The following is a 22,618-nucleotide window of genomic DNA, read 5'->3' on the forward strand; positions in this document are numbered from 1 at the left end:
TTAAAAAACCAACAAAAAAATCTCAGTTCTTTATAACTTCAAGAGAATATCCCAAAGACTAGATGGGCTCTACCTACTTACAGAAACAGGCTTGTTTCAGGACTTAAAGTTTGTCTTAAAGCTGAAAAGTGACTAAAATGAAAGTTACAGAAAAAGCTCATTACATTCGAAAGGACTGTTAGGATGTTTTTGTCACATGCCTTTTCAGTTTGTTGTCCTCATTATGGTACAAGAGTGTCCTCTGGGGCCCTAGGCACTAGGCAGTCAGGCAGGCCTGCCCGATCTGTCACTTCAATCCATGAAAGGACTATCCTTTTTGTAAACAGATCGGATGCTACAGGACCCTGCACCTCCTTTCTCCTACTCTGGCTTCAGCGATGTTTGATTACGTCAAATTCCCTGAGCCCCAGTCTCATTTGTAAATCTGGACTCCAACAACACCCACGCCTCACAGGGTCACTGTGAGGACCACAAAGACCACACACACACTTCGCTCTGCATCTGGCACACAGCAGGCCCGCTCAGGCAGTGGTGGTCACTGCTGTCACGCAAGTCCGCAAACTCTGTCTTTAGGGTGAGTTTTCAAAACTTAAACCAATATAATGAGCCAATATACAAGAATATAATAATTGAGAAACAAACCTCTCTGGTACTGAATAAAAATCATAATCATCTAGCTCAAGAGTGGACTGTTGGCCCTTACTACCCAGCACTTGAGAGGAAAGCAGTGGGCTTGGTCACTCCAGCTGCCCCAGCCCCAGCCCGCAACCCAACAGTGCTCTGACCTCCGTCGACTCTTCTTGCTCGTTAATGACGAGAAAGGCGTCCTCTGCGGCCTGCCGTTTGACATCCGCTATTGTCTGCTCCATCCGAGCTCTCTCGGTAGCAATCACTTCAAAGGCTTTTTGCTCTGCCTCAGCAACGGCTTTCTGAACTTCTGACATGGCCTGAATTTTCACCTTATTCACAGCTTCTTCTAGAAGAAAGTGACAGTAAAATCAACTGGCCGAGAAATCTTTCCCCTCCCACTCCACATCGTTTCTAAGAAGGGACAGAGGTGAAACCAGATGACTTTTCTAAAAATACACAGGGATGAACTTATGACATAGCATTCACTTTTATTCTTATCCTCACTTGTCCATTCATGCTAGGGGCTGGGGAGACCTCGGTGACTAAGATGTATCCATATTCTCACAACTGTGATCAAGTATAAAGGTGGCTGAGGTGCCATGATACATGTCAGTGTAAGAGACAACAGTTCCAAGGGGAAAAGTGGTCAGCTCTATAAGTGGCAGAGGAGGATCAGGAAAATGTGTCTTGGTTGAGATGGTAGGTGGAAATGAATTTTTAGAAAGTCTTGCATTCCCCGCTAAGGAATTTGGCCCTTCTTCTAAAGAAAATGTGAAACCCTAAAGGGTTCTATGCACGGACAAAAGACTGAAGACAGAGATACCAACTGAGAGGTTGGGGCAATAATCTGGCTGATAAAAAGAGACTCTGAATTTAGGCAGGAGCAAGTGGCACAGAAAAGGGGATGAGATAGAATAAGCTGGTACATCTAAGGGTCTGGAGGTGGAGGTAAAGGCGAAGAATGGAACTGCTATGCAATGAAACAGATAGTAAGCAAAATGCTGGTGTTGAAGGCAAGTGAGAAGGTTGAGGTATATCCAGGTACAAATGACCAGGAGGCAGTTAGGTATGTGAGACTGAACTCAGTAGAGAAATGTTGCCTGAAGATACAGTTCTGGGCTGCTAGGTGCCCTGGGCCTCCAAAGCCCTGTCCAGTTGCCATCACCCCACTTGATTCCTGATCAGTTCCTCCCAGCACCACCGCCCTGCTTGGTTTTATAGGATGTACACTCCAAATGACATATGCTATGCATTTGAGCCTCAGTCCTAAGTCCCAGTGTGAATGACCTCCCTACTGAGTCCACAAAACTGGACAACTCAGAAGCCTAAGGAAACTCCCTTACTGCTTGCACATGGCTCTTGCACAGGGCCTAGGCTCAAAAGAGGTCTAAACACAGTGTTGCCATCCTAGAACTTTCCATCATATCGCTCTAGCCAAGAAAAGCAAGTTTTCACCCTAAAGGTCAAGGATGATGCTGAGCTGATCAGACACTGACTCCACTCCTTAACTCTTGGTGTCCACGCAGGTAGGTCCACTGTGGCCCACCACAGCTACCTTTCATAGACCTCTTTTAATTTACCAGGTAGATGTTGAGTGTCTCTTATTGAGCCAACATAAAAATGCTCCTAAGTGTATTTTATCTTCTCAGTTTAAAGATGAATCAGTAAGAATCATAGTTTGGAAATCTACCTCGCTGAAGGTCATCTAAGGTCACAGATGGCACTGTCACAGAACAAGCACTCAAATTTAGCTGGCCCACGCCAAAGTTAGGCTCTTAACCATAGTTAACCAAAGGTTACCTCTCAAGTAGAAAATCACTAGTTACCAAAGAGATCTTGTGCATGGTAATTTTTCACTCTACCTTTACAATTACTATCTTCATTTCCCACAATTCTACTTCTTGGTCGTATAATATACACATCCCCATTTCCAACTACAAAGATTTTTCCGAGGTGCTATGTAGTTTTCCAAATTATTTTTAATGGTAAGATGATATTCTGTTGTGGTGCCACACTATAAAATTCATATTACCATTCATGGATATGTGGGCATTTCCTGGTTTGCCTCTCCCTTGCTCCAAGAATACACTAAAAACAGTGTCTTTTTACATACTGCTGCCTTTTTAACAATTTGCGTGTCTAAATCTGGATCATTCCCTTTTATTATTATTTTTTAAATTTATTTTTATTTTTTTGGCCGTGCCGTGTGGCATGCAGGATCTTAATTCCCCAACCCGGGATTGAACCCATGCCCCCCCTGCAGTAGAAGCTTAACTTAACCACTGGACCACCAAGGAAGTCCCTGGATCATTCCCTTTTAAGATTCAAAAGCATGCCAGTGAGAAATGATTTCAAAATTTCCATGTGTTCATGGTTGGTAACACAATAATTTCATATATAAATCTCTGATGAATTATTTAGTGTCATTAACAGGGTCCTCTAAAATTTTGTCAGTAATTAGGTGTTAAAGACTTTGGGGGCTAATTGGTCAGGGTTGCATTACCTTGTACTTTCCTGATTGTCAGTGAGAATAAACATTTTGCAACATGGTTAATTTGTTTTTCTCATGAGGTGTGTGTTCCTACCTTTTGTCCATCTGTTTATATTATGGTCTTGATATCAACTGGGTATTAACTTTTTTGTAGAAATAAATTTTATCTTAGAAAGAAAACCAAAAACTGTATATTGGACTACAAAAATTTCACTGAGAAAGGGAGGCAAGAAGGAAAAGAAGGCTAGTATTGGATAAGGTAATATTAGGGATATGAGGTTAGTGTAATCCCCTGTCTTAACACAACAAGCAGTTCCTACCCTCCCTTATTCTTGTAGAAAATGACACCTACCAAGAACAGTTGTGATGCAGCTAGAGACAGTGAAGATGAAAGGAAGAGCAGAATGAACCAAATGTGGGAGCACGAGAACACAGTGACGAGAATAGGCAGAAATGAATTAAGCTACACACCCAGAAACAGGGCATATAAATAGGGAAGGAAGAGTCGGTTACTTAACGCCTCCCAGCAGAAGGGGGTGATGAGGACTTGGATGGATTGTAGGGAGTCATTCCAAATTCTTAATCAGCAAGTAACATGACAGGCAGTCCAGAAGGTGGGCCAAGCTGAAGGGGGAGAGGCAGGAGCCTAGAGCTCTTTGAAGAGGAAGTTATGAGAAAACCACCTTTCCCCCAAATATGTGCTCTACACTCATATAAATTAGTGAGCACATGTGACCTATAAGCAGACAGACATACCAGTTTTTTTCCAAAACTCCACAGGTACATATCCTGTTCCTGGCCTACTGTTGAATTCCCGCTGAGAATCTACAGAAGAGAGAGAAACAGCATAGGGTCAGAAGCTGTCTATAATTAACATGTTTTACTTTTGTGAAAAACTTATCAGATCTCTCATTCACCATGTAGAAAAAGATTCAAACATATACATTCATTTACTGGAAAAAATGTTCTGACAAGGAATAAAATCAGATTATAAACAGTACACTTAATTTTTAGATGCTCAACATTGCTAATCATCAGAGAAATGCAAACCAAAACCAGAATATCACCTCAAACCTGTCAGAATGGCTGTCATCAAAAAGACCACAAATAACAAACATTGGTGAGGGTGTGGAGAAAAGGAAACCCTCGTACACTGTTGGTGGGAATGTAAATTGGTGCAGACATTGTAGGAAACAGTATGGCAGTTGCTCAAAAAACTAAAAACAGAACTACCATATGATCCAGCTATTCTACACCTGGGTATATATCTGAAGAAAACGAATACACTAATTTGAAAAGATACATGCACCCCAATGTTCATAGCAGCAGTATTTACAATAGCCAAGATATGGAAGTAATCTAAGTGTCCATCAACATATAAATGGATAAAGATGTGGTACATACACACACAGGAATACTTCTCAACCATAAAAAAGGATGAAAGTTTGCCATTTGCAACAATGTGGATGGACCTGGATGGTATTGTGCTTAGTGAAATAAGTCAGAGAAAGACAAATGCTGTATGTTATCACTTATATGTGGAATCTAAAAAATAAAACAAACTAGTCAATATAACCAAAAAGAAACAGACTCACAGATATAAAGAACAAACTAATGGTTACCAGTAGGGATAGGGAAGGTGGGGAGGGGCAAAATAGGAGTAGGGGATTAAAAAGTACAAACTATTATGTATAAAGTAAATAAACTACAAGGATGTATTGTACAACACAGGGAATACAGCCGATATTTTATAATAACTATAAATGGAGTATAACTTTAAAAACTGTGAATCACTATGTTGTATACCTGAAACTTATATATTGTAAATCAACTATATTTCAATAAAAAATAAAACACATGCGTGCCTCAAATATTAGTAGTATTTCAAAGTAGTGAGATGAAAAGTGAGCCTCACGTTTTTTAAAAAATTATTTATTTATTTATTATTTATTTTTTGGCTGCATTGGGTCTTTGTTGCTGCACGCGGCTTGCTCTAGTTGCGGCGAGCGGAGGCTACTCTTCGTTGCAGTGGGCGGACTTCTCATTGTGGTGGCTTCTCTTGTTGCGGGGCTCGGGCTCTAGGCGCGTGGGCTTCAGTAGTTGTGGCTCGTGGGCTCTAGAGCGCAGGCTCAGTAGTTGTGGCGCATGGGCTTAGTTGCTCCGCGGCATGTGGGATCTTCCTGGACCAGAGCTCGAACCTGTGTCCCCTGCATTGGCAGGCGGATTCTTAACCACTGTGCCACCAGGGAAGCCCAAGCCTCACTTCCTTTTTACTTATCTCTATGTCCTTCCCCACTATGAACATGTAGGTATTTTTAAGGTACTTCCCTAAAAACAAACGTATAAACGTTAAGAGTCGATATTTATGCACATATACATGCGTGTATGTGCTGTGTCTGTATCCAATTTAACTGTATCCATCATGCTCAGCTCTCTGGCAACTGCTTTCTATCGGTCACAGAATATGGCTTTTGTTTCTTGCCAACTCTGAATCCTTATATGTGATTTAAGGAAGTTTCCTTTAAAATGCTTATAAACTTTAAAAAAAAAAAAAAAAGCAACTAGTAAATAAAATACTCTGATCTGGAACAGTGTATTTCAAATACACTGTTGCTGGGAAAAGCATGGGGTGGAGGGTGACTTTAACATATATATCTATTGTGATTATAAGACATAATGTTTTATAAGAAATGTTTTCATTGTTTTATAAAGTATGAAAACTAATTAAGGTAATTTGAGTTTTTTAAAACTTTTTTTAAATGAGTCAGTGCTAGCAGACTTACTCACTTTCTTATGCTCTGTTGAGGTTAATCTGAAAAGTAGATTTTATGTTCTGAACACTCATCAACCCATGGTGCAAAGAGGAACCAGGGGGAACACCCAGTGTGGCAAGGGAGGCCAGCCTGGCATGAAATGTTTGCCAGAGGCACTTTAGTCCTTATAAGAATGCCTGAGAATTGGCTGCAAACTGGTCTTGGATAGGAAAGGAATCTCTCCTATTTCAAAAGCTATCAGCACAGAGAACCTACTTCTGTATCACCCCAGAGCTGAGGGGATAATGAGTTTTTTTTTTTTTTTAAATTATTAGCACCTTTAATTATTATTTATTTATTTATTTATTTGGCTGTGTTGGGTCTTCGTTTCTGTGCGAGGGCTTCCTCTAGCTGAGGCAAGCGGGGGCCACTCTTCATCGCGGTGCGCGGGCCCCTCACTATCGCGGCCTGTCTTGTTGCAGAGCACAGGCTCCAGACGTGCAGGCTCAGTAGTTGTGGCTCACGGGCCTAGTTGCTCCGCGGCATGTGGGATCTTCCCAGACCAGGGCTCGAACCCGTGTCCCCTGCATTAGCAGGCAGATTCTCAACCACTGCACCACCAGGGAAGCCCCGAGTTTTTTTTTTTTAATTGTGTAAAATACATATAAAATTTACCATTTTAAAGTGTATAATTCAGTGACATTTAGTACATTCATAATGTTGTACAACCATCATTTCCAGAACATTTTCATCACCCCAAAAGGGAACCCCATATGTCTTAAAATTTTGATAGTATTAGTACTTTTTGTGAGACTGAGATCTCTAGGAAGTGCTAACACCACTGCCAAGAAAACTGAAGAAATGAACTCTTTTCCACATAGGTAAGTTCCTGACTCATGTGGCCATCTGTCAAATACCTAGAAACCCAAGATCCATAAAATAAATACAAGGAAAAATCTAGGACTAGAAGAGGCAAAGTAACACAAGCTAAGGAGAAGGTAGTTCATCAATGTCAACTAAGTCTTAAATGAGGAAAACCTGTAAGGAAAAGAGTTTGAGTGTGCAGGTAAGCTGTCATTGGCGTTAAATGACAGAAGAAATACTTGCTTACTTGTGTGGACATGGGGAAGCCTGACGAACAAGGAAAAGCCACTTCATTTCAGTCATCAACTTTGTATCTGTCCAGTCATCAGTATTTTCTTTCTCTGACAGATGTAAGAGGGGAGGATGCAAATGACCCTAAAGGAACTTCTCGGCTTAGTCAGGACATGCCTGGAAACTAGGGACATTTTCACGGTTATTTCCAGAAGCCAAAATTTTCAGCTCATTTACTAAGAAAACTAGAGTTTCAGAGGCTATTAATCAAAGGTCAGACAGAGAATGCAAATATATGGATCAGAAGTGGGGGACTAATGGTACTGTGTTTCTGTGAGAGAATGCTCTAGTTCTTAGAAGAAACAAAATGAAGCATTTAAGGAGGAGTATCATGATGGTTTAGGGGAGACTGTACCTATCTATCTACCCATCTATAAAGAGAGAAAGCAAATGTGAAAAACTGGTGAATCTAGGTATGGGGCACATCATTGGTCACTGTGCTGCTCTTTTAATATTTCTTTGCGTTTGAAAAACTTCAAAACAAAAAATTGAGAAAAGTTATCTTTAAGTATAGGCATAGAAAATTCCTTAAGAACACACTAATTTGCTAATAAGTGAGCCCAAGAGAGGAGAGAAAAAGTGGGTGGGGACAAGATTTTTCACAATCCATACGTTTCCGTAATGCTGGACATTTTTGCAATGCAGTTCATTTTTTAAAATTCCATTTAAAGAATAAAGAAATTAAAACACCCAAGAAAATGAAGTGGATATAACATTACCAGATATTAAAACACATTCTGAAGCTATAATAATAAGTTTGATATTATATTGGGAAGCTATCATAAATCACTAAGATTGTGTGCTGGTTCTGGAATAGAATGTCCTACTTACAATCTTTCTTTTTTAAGTTAATTAATTTATTTATTTTAAAAATTTATTATTATTATTATTTTCTGGCTGCATTGGGTCTTCGTTGCTGCACACGGGCTTTCTCTAGTTGCGGTGAGCGGGGGCTACTCTTCGTTGCAGTGCGCGGGCTTCTCGTTGTGGTGGCTTCTCTTGTTGCGAGGCATGGGCTTCAGTAGTTGCAGCATGCGGGCTCAGTAGTTGCGGCATGCAGGCCCTAGAGCGTGTGGGCTTCAGTAGTTGCAGCACGTGGGCTCAGTAGTTGCGGCGCACAGGCTCTAGGGCACATGGGCTTCAGTAGTTGCGGTGTGTGGGCTCAGTTGTTGTGGCTCGTGGGCTCTAGAGCGCAGGCTCAATAGGTGTGGCACACGGGCTCAGTTGCTCCATGGCTTGTGGGATCCTTCCGGACCAGGGCTTGAACCCGTGCCCCCTGCACTGGCAGGCAGATTCTTAACCACTGCGCCACCAGGGAAGTCCCCTACTTACAATCTTGACATAATAGCTGTAGGACTACTTTGGCCAAGTTTCTAACTTATGTAAGCCTCAGTTTTGCCATCTGTAAATAAATCTAATGGTAGTTCCTATATCTCAATAGGCAGTTTTGAAAACACAGGTAAAAGGCTTATTAGCACTGGCTGGAACATAGTAAGAGCCCACATAAGCTATTATTACTAAAAGTGATAACTAATATAGTCAGAAAGATCAATGAAGGAAATAGATTGAAGTATTTAACCAAATTAGCATCTGATAATTACTTCATTTTAATAGATAAAGGATGGGTATCAACTGATGGTAGGAAAATTTAAACTATCTGGAGAATTAAAAGTTGGATAGCTAACATGCAAACACACAAAACTTGAATATAATATAGATGAAATTTATTGTGCCTTGGGTAGGGATCAAGGTCAAGGAAAACCATAAAGAAAATGATAGATTTGACCCCATATTAGCTATCCCATCCATCAAAATAAAACAAGATCAAATGAACACAAATGTCTGTATCCACAACCCATTAATTTCACTAAGGATATATCCTAAAGGAAAAATCCCTACATATAAAGATTTTAAATATTGCATTATTCACTGAAAAAGAAACAACAAGCAAAAAACCTTAATGTTCAACAATAGGAATGGCTTAAGGAAATTATAGCTTATTTCCATGGTGGAATACTATAGTATAGTCATTAAAATTATATTCATAAAATCCTCAATGATGTGAGAAACATGCTTAATATGAAGTTATGTTTTCAAAGAAATCAATACAAAGTTGTAATCCAGAATTCTCAGACACATCCCAAAACTCTTCAGTGGGATGATAAACTAGTAAATTCTTTATGTTTCTGTATTTTCTACAATGAGCCATACAGTTTGACGGAAGGATGGAAGGAAGGAAGGAAGGAAGAAAAGAAAGAAAGAAAAGAAAGAAAGAAAAGAAAAGAAAGAAATAAAGAAAGAAAGGAAAAGAAAAAGATAGCTACCTCATGAGGTTGCTCTGAGAATTAAGTGATAATGTACATAAAGGAATGGTTCTCAGCTCCTGGAGACCAGGTCCCATCTCAGACAAATTAAATCAGAATCTCTGGAGGTGGGGCCAGGGCATCAGGAGTTTTCCAAAGGTCCTTAGATGGGTTCTAAGGGGGTATCCAGGGCTAACTACTGAAGAAAAGTGCCTGGCTTAGAACCCAATGTTCATGGTTAAGGTCTCCCAAACCACACTAGGAGCATCACCTCTCTGTAGGTCATATATATATTTTCTGTTGTAACAATGGTAAAGTGTCCTTTTTAGTTGATTCTTCCAATATTGGTACATCTTGATCTTTCAAGTTGCAGGCATTATTGACTGATTAGCCATTTCAGAAGGAAAGAATTCATTCTCTTTTAACCTCCCCCCAGCCCACCAGACACAATAACAATTCCTTCTCCTTCCCCTCCCCCAAACAGAGATATACTCAAATTCTGTTACATCAATAGTCAACATTTACAGTACTCAATGTAAATGCTAATCACAGCTGAGTCATGTGGTTCATATTCTATGAATCTTTTTTGTTTTTATAAATTTTATTTATTTATTTTTGGCTGTGTTGGGTCTTCGTTGCTGTGCGCGGGCTTTCTCTCTAGTTGCAGCGAGTGGGGGCTACTCTTCGTTACAGTGGGCAGGCTTCTCATTGCGGTGGCTTCTCTTGGTGCTGAGCACAGGCTCTAGGCGCATCAGCTTCAGTAGTTGTGGCACGTGGGCTCCAGTAGTTGTGGCGCACAGGCTCTAGAGCGCAGGCTCAGTAGTTGTGGCACACGGGCTTAGTTGCTCCGCAGCATGTGGGATCTTCCCAGACCAGGGCTCGAACCCATGTCCCCTGCATTGGCAGGAGGATTCTTAACAACTGCGCCACCAGGGAAGTCCCTCTATGAATCTTTTTATCTTCCTGAACAAGTTTTTGTTTTTCTTAGAGCTAATAACTGATTTATTCATGTGCTAAGTTTCTTATGTAATTATTTCTAACTCAATCTCAAATTCTCATCCTGTGGTGTAAATATTTTATAAATTTCCTTTTCTAGAAAAAAATCTCCAGCAAGCTGATGGGCTATTCCTGTCTGAACTGGCTGCTTTCTGGACTGTTTCAGCCTGGAATGTCCCACTGTTGTTTGGGACCCTACCAAATATCCCAGGGATTCCATTCCTCTCTTTCTCGGTTGCATCCTGTTTTATCAATTCCATGTTTTCTCCACTTTATGGTTTACTTCCCTGTGTTGGGGCACATCCTACCCAAATGCGGTAAACACCATGATAAAGGTAGATGGGAGGTGCATTTTTTTTTCCCCTTAAATTGTGGGTTATTAATCTAACAATTGTTTTGGTTGCATACAGAATTCTAGGTTAAAATAATTTTCCTTTCATTGTCTTCCAGCTTTCAATGATGCTAATTGGTAAATCTGTTTCTTCCACTGTGTTGTTTACTTGATAGACTGGTTCAAGCTGGAATGCTGTCTTTCAGTTCTGGGTAAAATTTAAAAAGAATTTCAGTAACTATTTTATTTTTCCTTTCTGTTCACTGTTTCTGAAACTCATGATTTGGATATGAGTTTGATGGATCCTCTAGGTTTTTTTAAATCTTTTTCTCTCTATGGATATTAACAACATTTTTTTTTTTTTTAACAACATGTTTTTAAGTTTTCCTTTCTCTGAGAAGCTGCTGTTAACTCATATTTCTGTTTCTTGATTTTGGTCTCCACCTTTATTAGAGGCTTACCTCTAGAGTTTGGTCATACGAATGCAAGCCACTAAAAAGCTCCATGAAAGCCCCCTGACTGTGGACTTAACTGCAGGCAGCTTTCCCAAAATTGCCTGATTATTGGACTCATTAAACATATATATATATTCAGATTCCTGGGTCCTTGAATCATAACCTCCAGGGAAAGGTCTAGAATGTGTATTTCTAATAAACACCCAGGTGACTCTCATTCTCAGGAAAAACTGGGGAAAACCGATAGCTGAGTCAGTTTCTTTCCTTCTTTTAAAAAAAACAAAACTTTAATTGCAAAATATTAGATGCTAACAAGTTCATAAAAATACTAATGTACAATTTAATGAAAAATTATAAAGTGAAAACACAAAAACCTCCAGATTAAGATAGAAAACACTTTTGGCAACCCCAAATCCCCAAGAAGTGAGTAGTGTAAGCCATAGTAATGTTTAAATAATGCCAGCTGGACTTGTAATCCTGTCCTAATAGCTGATAAAGATCATTAGAGCTCACTCTGCACTCTACGTCATCAACATCCTCCATGCCACATACCCAGAGGAAACTGTTCTCTGGAATTCTGTGATAATCATTTTCTTGTTTTTCCTTATTGTTTTCATACTTATTTATGTGTCCTTAAATAAAATACCAAAATACTTTCCTTTCATGCATCCCTGACCAGAATCTGTTCCTGAAAATATTGTGAACCACAAATTTTCAGACAGAGGAAACCTACATTCCATTATTTTAAATGGGGAAAATAATAATGTCATCCAAAGTCCATTCAAGTTCTCTCTAAATCACCAAAACACATAAATATTAAATACTTAAATAACAATCCACCAGAGGTTTCTATATAACGTCAAACATTTAAAACACTACTTATCTAACTACTGAAAAGTCACTGGTGAGTATGTTTGTGTGCTACGCCCCCAAACACTGCCCAGTACAGACAGTGCTGCTCAAAGTGCTGGTCTGCAAACCGTTATTAGTCCCTGAAGAGATAAGGAGCTTATGCAGAATGCCAGCAGAACAACGACGTCTCTAAGTGAGCTGCTTAGTGTAGCAGTCTCTTCCTAGAGTGAAGCAAGCGGTGCCTGATCCATCCTGTGCAAGCTCCTCGTATCATCACAGACCACTAACAAGTAGTTTTTGGAGTGGTTTTGGTCCACACTGAGTAGCTCACTTGTTTAGGATATTATGATTTCCTTCTACAATGCATGCAACAAACGTACTATAAGAGAAATAAACAATGAAATAAAAATACTAAATATGTATAATATGCATAAATAAAGATACTGAAAGATACTGTTTAAGTCAGACAGATTGACAGTGCCCTGAGAAACCTGAGAGGAGGAAACCCTAGGATCCATGAAGAGGTAACCTGTAGTGACAATATAATTTATCATCCCAATTGTCCTCATTTTCGAGAGTAAGAGATGTGCTGGTAATAGTTACGACAGGACGATAGCCATAGTCACCCTAGCTAAACCCTCAATGCAAAGCAGTGTTTCTAAACAACACCAGCAAGACCTGCAGTCCTGGCTGGAGAAGAGCCGACTCAGGACCACGCTCACTCTGCACTCTACACCCTCACTTGCAGAGCTTCGATGGAAGGTTTGTGATTCGGGTGGTGAAGTTAGGGTAAGTAAGTTTCTGTGAGCTGTGACAGGGAGTATTTGTGAAGGTTCAGATGGTGAGAGATACCTGAGAATTAGCTTGAGGTTCCTTTTAAAAGAATTGTACTGTAAGTATTTGATGTCCTGCTGTGCTGGATATTCCACACAATGTTGCTAATCTATGGTTGGCTCAAGAGTCACCTCTGTGGGTAGGGTGGGGGAGAGCAATCCCTTAGTTACCAATGTCTTTGCCTCAATTTTTTTGGTAGTCTTTTTGAGACTAATGGCTGTCTTCTGTGGAATATGCTAGGTTTGCCATAAGAGGAGTCATTCTCCCTGGGGAAAACTGGGAGCTTGAAGTGGGTGGGTGGGGAAAGAGTCTGATCACAGGTGGCCCCTCATTTAGCCATGCCTTTGGATAGGGTGCCTCTTCAGTTACTAGGTCAATGTGAGGGAACATTTTTGGAGGAATAGCTGTGGTGTCCTGGATGTATCCTGGATTGAGAGCTCAACAATTGTTCATATCTCTGCTGCTTCAGGGTGGGAAAAGGCAGGAAGGCACAATCCAGCTTGGTACAGTAAAACTTTTCATTTTTTTGTCCAGGCAGAGGTTAATAAATGGTAATTTTCTAGATACGGAATGGGGAAAGGGGGATGGAAGCTGAGGTGAAGCTTTTTAGGGCTACCGTGAGGAATGAATGTGATGTACATGAGAGTCCCAAGTACATTCAGTCAGGCTGAATTTAACATCCAAACATTCTTTGATCATCACTCAGCACTTATATACAGTATAGAGTTGAAAACAGAACCAAATGACAAACATTCTCATTCTATGTGGGGAAGAGGGTATTTCTTGAACATGCCAAATACTGAGTCCTTGACATATTTTTTATAATTACCAAGGTCTTTCTAATTCCACAATCTAGTACCATCTTCCTTTTAAAGTAAAATATAAAAAGTCTCAAAAATAAAAAACAACAACAACAACAACAACAAAGATATATAAAAAGCCTCCCTTGTCAACTGAAGTGATTCTCCCCTTACCATTGCTGAGAGAATCTGCGCTCCCAGGACTGTGCTGCCTGGAGACCAACTCACTCCCTGTTTTCCTCATCTCTGTGTTTTCATTGTACCGTCTTTTCCAGTAGTTGAGTTCTTCACGATCTGATTCCTGACAGCGCCTCAGGACTGCCATGGAGCGTCTTGTTTTCTCTACCATTTCCATAATGCAGTTCAGGGCCTGAGCCAGGAAAGAAGTCAGGCAGAGCCATGGGATGAGGACATTCATACAATCAACATTGAAAATCAAGGACAGGTAAACAAAATATAAAGAATAAAGGTTTAAGAAGCTTACAGATTTAGCAATATCAAGTTTATATTTGAAAGCCTTTCTTATTATTTCTCTTTAAATATATACACACAATTTTTAAGATTTCAAAATAATACTTTTTGGATTCATCATGGTTGAAGCAGCCAGTTTCATCACAATATGGTTCTTTAAAGAGTATGGTGAAAACACATTATATCTCTGCCTAAAGCAGGAGATTTACATAAGAATGCAATCAGAGAATTACGTTCAGAGACAACATCACTCAGGAAGGAAAAGCTACTGTATGTATATTTCAAGCAGGTATTACATCTTCTCTTCCCTTTTTAGTGAGAGGGGAAACTCTCTTTTCCAATGGGGCAGAGTTTACATTCTGTGCCAGTGTACTAATTCTCATTTGTATTTGGAGAAGCTCCATTTATTTAACACTCCATTTATTATACCAGGCCCTGTGATAAGCACCTTGCATATCATTACAACCCCCATGAATTCAAATAATATAGCATTATTGTTTTTAAGATATAAAAGTTGAGGCTAAAAATGGTGAAAGAACCTGCCCATCACAGAGGTAGAAGTGGCAAAGCTGGGTCCTAAAACTCATAAGCCTATGTTTTTAACCATTATACTGCATGGCTTCACTTGGTTATGACCTCAAGTGATCACCCCACTACAAAGATTTGGGAGTTACTCTTAGCTCTCTAGCTGGGGCAGTAGTAGATAAATCAGCTTTTATTGCAAAGACACTGTAGCTCTGGTTAGTTCACTTCAAGCATACACACTCTTACTCTCAGTAACATTAAGAATTAAAAGTAACAAGTAGTTAGGAAAACTATACACTGTAAGATTCTTACATGATCAAGATGTTTCCATTCATCAGCCCATTCCCTTTCTGTCAAACGGTGGTCTACCAACTCATCTTGATAGCCTCCATTTAGACCTATTAGAAATTAGATTAAATTTGAAGATAGAGGTAAGAATACAGTAAACAGAATTCTACCAAGTAAACACAAATACATTCATACCAACTATGAGCACACTATTAAGGCCAATGAGTCACAATGATATAAAACCACAAAATGACATAAAACCAACAAGAAATCACTATTCAGAATGTATTAAAAAACTCCTACAAATCAATTATGAAAGACAAATAGCCCAAAAGAAAAACAGGTAAGAGAAATAAATAAATAGGTATGCCCCAGACAAAAAAGTACAGATGATCCATAAACATATAAAAAGACATTCAAACTTATACATAGTCACACAGGGTAAATAAAATCTTCACTAAGATGGTTCCACATCTATATATTGGAAAATATTAAATTGTCAATCATACTAAATGTTGGTAAGGTTGTGGCACAATGCAAGTGCTTAACCACCACAAACAGAGCTGGTGCTGTACAAGTACTTGGAAACAACTTAGTATTAACCAAGGTATAATTTTTTGCATGGTTTTTGATATACGTTACTGAAATTTGCATGAATGCAATGACTGTGTGAATCAAGGATATACTGAATTATCCACTACTTTGAAAATCATGTCACACATGGCAACACTGCTCATAGTATCTGAACTGTCAATGTAACACACCTGATATCAGTCTGAATTTACAGCTGTTGTATTCATAGTGATTCTGTATTTGTGCAACCATCTGCTTATTTCATCATATCTTCTTGTGTAGTCATGCCTGAGCACTAATATATTATAAAATACTTTCTTATGTATTATACTTTAGAATATTGATCCTAAAATTATGGGACTAAGGTAGGCTATAGTATCCATAAATTTCATTTTAGGAGAGTAAATTGGGGGAGTGTTACAGTTTATTTGTTTAAAAGTGGGGGGTGGGAAATGATTTGGTAAGAACTACTGTACTAGGGCATACATTTTCAAAAGAGGACTGGGGAAAATTAAGGAATCTATAACCAGCCTGGAAAGCAAATGATTGACTGTAAAATAAACCTTCAAGGTAAAGGATTAAAGGTCTTTCAAGTAGAACACTTCAAGATGAAAAAACCTTTTTCTAAAACTGTTAGAAATAAAAGGAAAATCTGACCAAAATGCAGTTCTAGCTAGTTTTTAGCATACTTCTCTTAGAAGGTAACGAATTCAACTGGCAAAAAATGTGTATGAATATAGAAGAAATCAATAGGAAGGCGAATTTTTAACATAAGAACCATACAGGACAGCTGCTAAGGGAGCCATCATAGCACACTGGGAATGTACGCAAGCTCTCGGCATCAGAAAACTGGGGTCAGAATCTTGTCTCTGCCACTTTCTAGCTATGTGATTCTGGCCATAGTTCTGTCATCATGTATAAAAAGGCATAAACTCCATGGAATCCTATGTGTGAGGATTAAAAGAGATAATGTACATATACCACAATCTAAGTACTTAAGACTCAGTAAATGTTGGCAGCTGAGAACACCACTGCTGTCGTGGCCCACACCATTCAGCTACTACTGCATGAAGCCAGGGCCCTACTGTGGTCCGAGCCTCTGAAAGATGCTAGTGAGTCTAAGTCAGAAGGGGGGACAGGCAAATGTTTTGCAACTTTTTACTCCACAGGGCAACCCACAGATGGAAATGCAGGGCCAATTCTGGAAACTAGCAGCCCTTTGGTTCTCTGCTCTGACATATCTCCGCAGTTAAACTACAAAGAACCTTCTACAGTAAACTTATTTGAGTTTTGACAAGGAGCTTTGTTCAAAACTGATCTCGGGTGAGGTCTGCTAGGGGCCTTTTTGTTTTTTCTTAAATTTAATGGTTACTGAGGATGCGTATGCCAGGCAGTCCAAATGTGACAATTACCCAGCACAGGAGGTGGTGTTCTCTCCATTTTATTTTTTTTTATAAATTTTTTGGGTTTTTTTGGCTGCGTTGGGTCTTCATTTCTGTGTGCTGGCTTTCTCTAGTTGTGGCGAGCAGAGGCTACTCTTTGTTGCGGCGCACACACTTCTCATCGCGGTGGCTTCTCTTGTTGCGGAGCATGGGCTCTAGGCGCACAGGCTTCAGTAGTTGCAGTGCATGGGCTCAGTAGTTGTGGCTTGCGGGCTCTAAAGCGCAGGCTCAGTAGTTGTGGCACACAGCTTAGTTGCTCCGCGGCATGTGGGATCTTCCCGGCCCAGGGATCGAACCCATGTCCCCTGCATTGGCAGGTGGATTCTCAACCACTGTGCCACCAGGGAAGTCCTTCTCCATTTTAGATATGTGTAATCTGAGGCACAGAGAGCCTAAGCAACTTGCATAAGATCACAGAGCTAGTTAGAATGCAGAGCCAAGATTTAAATTTAGGTATGCCTTACCTCTGACCTAAATGTCTCTGCACTTTCACCTCTTAAGACCACATGTTTTACAACTTTCTTGTTTAATTTTAAAAACATTTTATTCTGAAATAAACTCAGACTTACAGAAATGTTGCAAGAATAAAGAATTCTCACACACCCTTCACCCAGATTTCCTAAACGTGAATATTTTTACCTCATTCGCTTTGTCATTCTCTATTTTTCTTCTGAACCATATCAGAATAAGTAATATCCCTTTATTCTTAAATGCTTCATTGTGTATTTCCGAAAATATGTTTAGCCTACTTCTATCATATAAGGATAACAGCAACAAGGTATGAATTGAGATCAATTTCAAATGAGAATACTATAACTCTAACATTCTTTTTAATGTATAATATTGTTTTAGCTTATCAGTGGAAAAAAGCAATGATGATAGTATTTTGCTTTATCACTGAGCAGGAAAGAAACCCATGGATTCAATCTGAATTTAAATCATTACCATGCTGCTTATGCCACTTACTAAGATTGTGGTGTCTATCACGAACTTCTCGATGTTCTAGCATCTTGTTGGGTTCACGATATAGGTGGGAAGTTGCAATATCTTCTAAGGTATAGTGCTGAAGAGGTGGAGGAGTAGGATGGAACTGGCCCCCAGGATTCATGAGGGGCACAGTAAGGGCAGGACTGTGCCGGGGAGCAGGGCTAATGGTACACACTCTCTTGGCAGGAGGCTCAGGAGGAATTGTATCTCTTTCAAAACTGCTCTCTTCCCGCCTGTAGAAGAATGGGAAGTACATGTCTGAGCCTGTCAACAAGTGTTCATGCAAACACTGCCCGAGCACCTACTTTGTGCTATGTATTGTGCTATGCACTCTCACAAACAGGAAGATGGTAAGAAAAGGTTTGAGATGAGGCATGAACTGAAATGTCTTCGGGGGCCAGGCAGATAATGGAAATTACTGATTTATCCCAGCATGAAAAGAGAGGTCAAATCTATCCATAACCAAGCAGAAACATCTCAACCTCATGAAGCAAAGGAGAAACTAAGATGACAGCATTTTCTTATGTGATAGGACTATGGAGGATTATGGGTTCAACTATATTTAGAAATGTTTCAAGGTCAAATTTGCTACTGTGGAGGTCAGTACTGGAAAGAGACAATTCTCTATATGGGAGAAAAAAGGCTCACATAATTAATACGCTTGTGAATTGGTAGGGTTTTTAGTCATTTGCTTCAATTGTAACAAATTTTCCACTGTTATTAAAATGTTGCTTCCTTGACAAACCATAGAAAATAGCGGTAGATACTCATACATAAATTTCCAGGATAAATTATATTAATATAATTTCAATCTTCAAAGTAAAGCTGATTCATTAACTGTTATACTTTTACAAGACTTCACGTATCAGAAAAAAATGCCTTGAACAGATTATATTTCTCATGGTTCTGGAGCAGGGGACCCACAGAATGCTCAAAAGTAGAATTTATCAGCAGGGGTATACAGAGTCATCTAAAGAGTTGAGAAGCATATTGCCACCTGATGTTGGGACAAAGCAAAACTAAGAGTCCATCCCTACATATCACCACAGTAATCAAATTGTTTTTCTTTCACAAGTAAAGGGAAAGCTCAGAGTGGTTCCAGAAAAGCAAGGACGACAAAGCTCTTCTCTGCTCACCTCTCTGGACTGGGCCTCTTTCCATTTCCATGCACCTCCATGAGCAGCTCAGAAGAGTCAGCAGGGGATGCAATACTTGTGTTGAGCAGAAGGTGTTCATGCTGAGCCAGGTACTGGGATGGTGTCTGCTTGGCGGCCCGAGCACAGTGCAGCAGTTCTCGCTGCAGCAGAGGCAGGTTCGCCTTGAAAAGAAGAGGTAGGGGCTGGAAGGCAGTTTTCCCAGTGTTGGGCCCTATACACAGGGCTCAGCACCTCAAAAGGCTTTCACAAACAAGATGACACAAAACAAAAGCCCTTCACTCTTTGTCATTCTAATTTTCATATGCCCCCCTCTGAATAAAGTGACATCCACTATACTGAACTTGAATTACGGTTAACTTGTCTCTTGTCCCCACAAGATGTAAATCCCCTTAAGGAAGAAACTATGCTTTATTACCTTTGTGGCCTAGTACAGAGTCAAAGCTCAATAAAGCTTTGTTGAACATAATGATTTAAAAACTTAAACATTTTTGAAGACTTCAGTTAGTTAGCGAATTAGTAATGCCTACATGGGAGCAGGAGGAATTCAGTCTTTCCTTTATCATTTTAAGTCCAGGTTTCTCTCTTGTGAATCTAAGCCATTTCTGATAGCACTAGTCAACCTTGCCTTCCTGTTCTCTATTACAGCTGCCATGGAATTCCAGAAACAGTGACTATTCTGGCTTAGTTGGAACATGGGGTTTTGAAAAAATTAACAGGAGTGATGGAAATGAAGGCAACAAACCTTAGACTAGTCTAGGATCTGAGTATACACAGGTAACCCGTGGGCAGAATCTAATATTTCTTATTGTGGTGCACCACTGAGCATGTTTCCTTATTTTGTAAAAGGATAATTATTTACATACTGATTATTTTTCTTTCTCCTCAAACTTAAACCTCTAACAAGACAAATCATACAAAAAACCTTGTGCATCTTTAAACTTAACTGTTAAGTCCTTCATATTTAAAATATACTTTCCCCATATTTATTAAAAAAATTATATTTCCCCCCAAATTTAAAAACAACTCAGACTGAGCCCACAGTAAGTCTTTATCCCAAGGGAAACAGATGAGAAAGGAAAAGAAGAGTTTAATACATGCAAGTAGTCATCCCTTTACCAACAGTTAATTTAGCAGGCACCATAATTAGTGACTGTTTTAAAGCAGAAATAAATTGACAAAAACCCAAATGCTAGCCAAAAAGCTGCCAGAACAACCTACCTCGTGCTGTTTTCCAAAATAACGAGAGTTAAGAATAGAGAATTTGATGATATAAAACACTTTTAAGTCTGTTCTATAACCTCAATCTTGTAGCAACTGTAAAAACTTAACTGAAAAAAAAATCATGTCAGATCTTTACATTTGTGACATGTGTCCCCTGATGAATTTTTAAATATGCTAATCATTTTCCTATTAACACAAATTTCCCAAATCTCTCTGATTCTGGAGTCTTGGGGGAAATAATTATTTACTGGCTCTGATGCACAGAAAAGGGACCAAGATAGAACACACAGCTGTTTCAAGGCTGAAAAAGGCACCACAGACTGCTCTGAGAGGCCAAGGTGTCAATGCCATCAGAACAGAGCCCAACACAGGCTGTGCACTGAGACCTATGCATTTTCCTGCATGTCTATAACGCTCTAATTTTAAAAGTTTTAAAAAACCAGAATCAGTATTTCAGTTAAGATGACCCATCTTTTTGATGCATTACACTTCCTTAGGAAATAAAGGTAAAGTAAAAGAAGGTAAAAGGGGCATATTTATTTTGTCAAGACAAAACTGAAGATATTATGTGAGTACTCATATAAAAGAGAGAAAACCAATTTCTACAAATACTGTACTGACAAAAGTCAAAATACAGGGACTTCCCTGGTGGCAGAGTGGTTAAGACTCCGCCTGCCAACACAGGGGACACGGGTTCAAGCCCTGGTCCGGGAAGATCCCACATGCCGTGGAGCAACTAAGCCCGTGTGCCACAACTACTGAGCCTGTGCTCTAGAGCCCAAAAAATACAACTACTGAGCCCGCAAACTACAACTACTGAGCCCGCATGCCACAACTATTGAAGCCCGCACACCTAGAGCCCGTGCCCTGCAACAAGAGAAGCCCCCGCACTGCAACGAAGCGTAGCCCCCGCTTGCTGAAACCAGAGAAAGCCCGCGCGTGGCAACGAAGACCCAACGCAGCCAAAAATAAATAAATTAATAAATTAATAAATTTTTTTAAAAAGTCAAAATATTAAAAAATTGAGCTCATTTTTTTTGTATAGTCTACTACTAATGAAAAGAATAGAATTCATTTGATAGGGAGGGATTGAGGATAACATTTTTAGCTTATTTGGGGTTCAACGTTAGTGTTCCAAATTACCAAATCGATTACAAATGTTCATCTCAAGGGCTTTGCAAAACAACGTGGTGGGCTGGATACGGGTCATAAGTTTACAGACTATGCCTGGTCTAGAATACATTGTTATCTGACTCTAGTCATTCATTGCCTTTGACCTATTTTATAGGACTGCAACTTACACATAACTGGTTGCAAAGCAAAAAACTTGTCTATGAACATGCATAAAATTACATGCATAGAGGTTCTAGACACTTCCCTTGCCCACTGCAGAAGATTTACTTTTGTTTGCATATTCTTATCAATAATCCTGACCTATAATGTCTGTTCTTTGGCTTCTCCCCTGAACAGGTTATAACACCTTACAGATTCCCTCACTAATAATGAATTAAATAAAATCTATGACACAGGTTCATTTTTTAAAATCTGTATGAGTCATAATGTTACCTGTTTTTAAAAATTGTTTAATGGGAAAAATAGTAACTTTACAGTGGGAAAGCATGGTGGACACCACCTTTACCAACTGATCAAAGTCCACACCACCAGTTATGAGACAAATTAACATCTATGTCTCCTGATAGCATGCAGTAATACCACCTACCTGCTATTTCTGTCTAAAATGCATAACCTCATTCTCATCATGAAGAAGTATCAGAAAAATCCAAATAGAAACATATGATATAAAATAACTATCCTGTACTCTTCAAAACTGTCCAAATCATAAAAGACTGAGAAGCTGTTCCAGATTAAAATGGACTGAAGAGGGCTTCCCTGGTGGTGCAGTGGTTGAGATATCTGCCTGCCAGTGCAGGGGACATGGGTTCGAGCCCTGGTTTGGGAGGATCCCACATGCCGCGGAGCAGCTGGGCCTGTGAGCCACAACTACTGAGCCTGTGCGTCTGGAGACTGTGCTCCGCAACAAGAGAGGCCGCGACAGTGAGAGGCCCGCGCACTGCGATGAAGAGTGGCCCCCGCTTGCCTCAGCTAGAGGAAGCCCTCGCACAGAAACGAAGACCCAACACAGCCAAAAATTAATTAATTAATTAATTAAAAAAAAAAATGGACTGAAGAGATATGACAATGTAATCCAACATGTGATCCTGAATTAGATACAGGAGCAAAAAAAAATGACATTTTGTTAAAAAGGACATTTGTGGGACATCTGGTGAAATATGAATAAGGTCTATAGATAATAGTGTTATAAATATCAATGTTAATTTCTTGATTTGATAATT

The 22,618-nt window shown here is 39.6% G+C and overlaps 1 protein-coding gene across 8 annotated transcripts in view; it reads right to left on the minus strand.

The window, feature by feature from the left end:
* Positions 1-22,618, minus strand: part of CBFA2T2 (CBFA2/RUNX1 partner transcriptional co-repressor 2) — a 179,913-nt gene that overhangs the window by 8,216 nt on the left and 149,079 nt on the right. For 6 of the 8 annotated variants that reach the window (XM_082358862.1, XM_082358857.1, XM_082358859.1 and 3 more), the window contains 6 exons: positions 19,023-19,204; positions 17,866-18,119; positions 14,909-14,994; positions 13,775-13,970; positions 3,878-3,946; positions 786-976 (listed from right to left, as the gene is read on the minus strand). In XM_082358862.1, coding sequence (XP_082214988.1) covers positions 786-976; positions 3,878-3,946; positions 13,775-13,970; positions 14,909-14,994; positions 17,866-18,119; positions 19,023-19,204 — 978 coding nt within the window. The remainder of the gene's footprint in view (positions 1-785; positions 977-3,877; positions 3,947-13,774; positions 13,971-14,908; positions 14,995-17,865; positions 18,120-19,022; positions 19,205-22,618) is intronic. The other 2 variants (XM_082358858.1, XM_082358856.1) reach the window with 1 other exon arrangement.

This window comes from Balaenoptera borealis (genome assembly GCF_965194805.1).
Source record: "Balaenoptera borealis genome assembly, chromosome: 16".
NCBI classification, from domain to species: domain Eukaryota; kingdom Metazoa; phylum Chordata; class Mammalia; order Artiodactyla; family Balaenopteridae; genus Balaenoptera; species Balaenoptera borealis.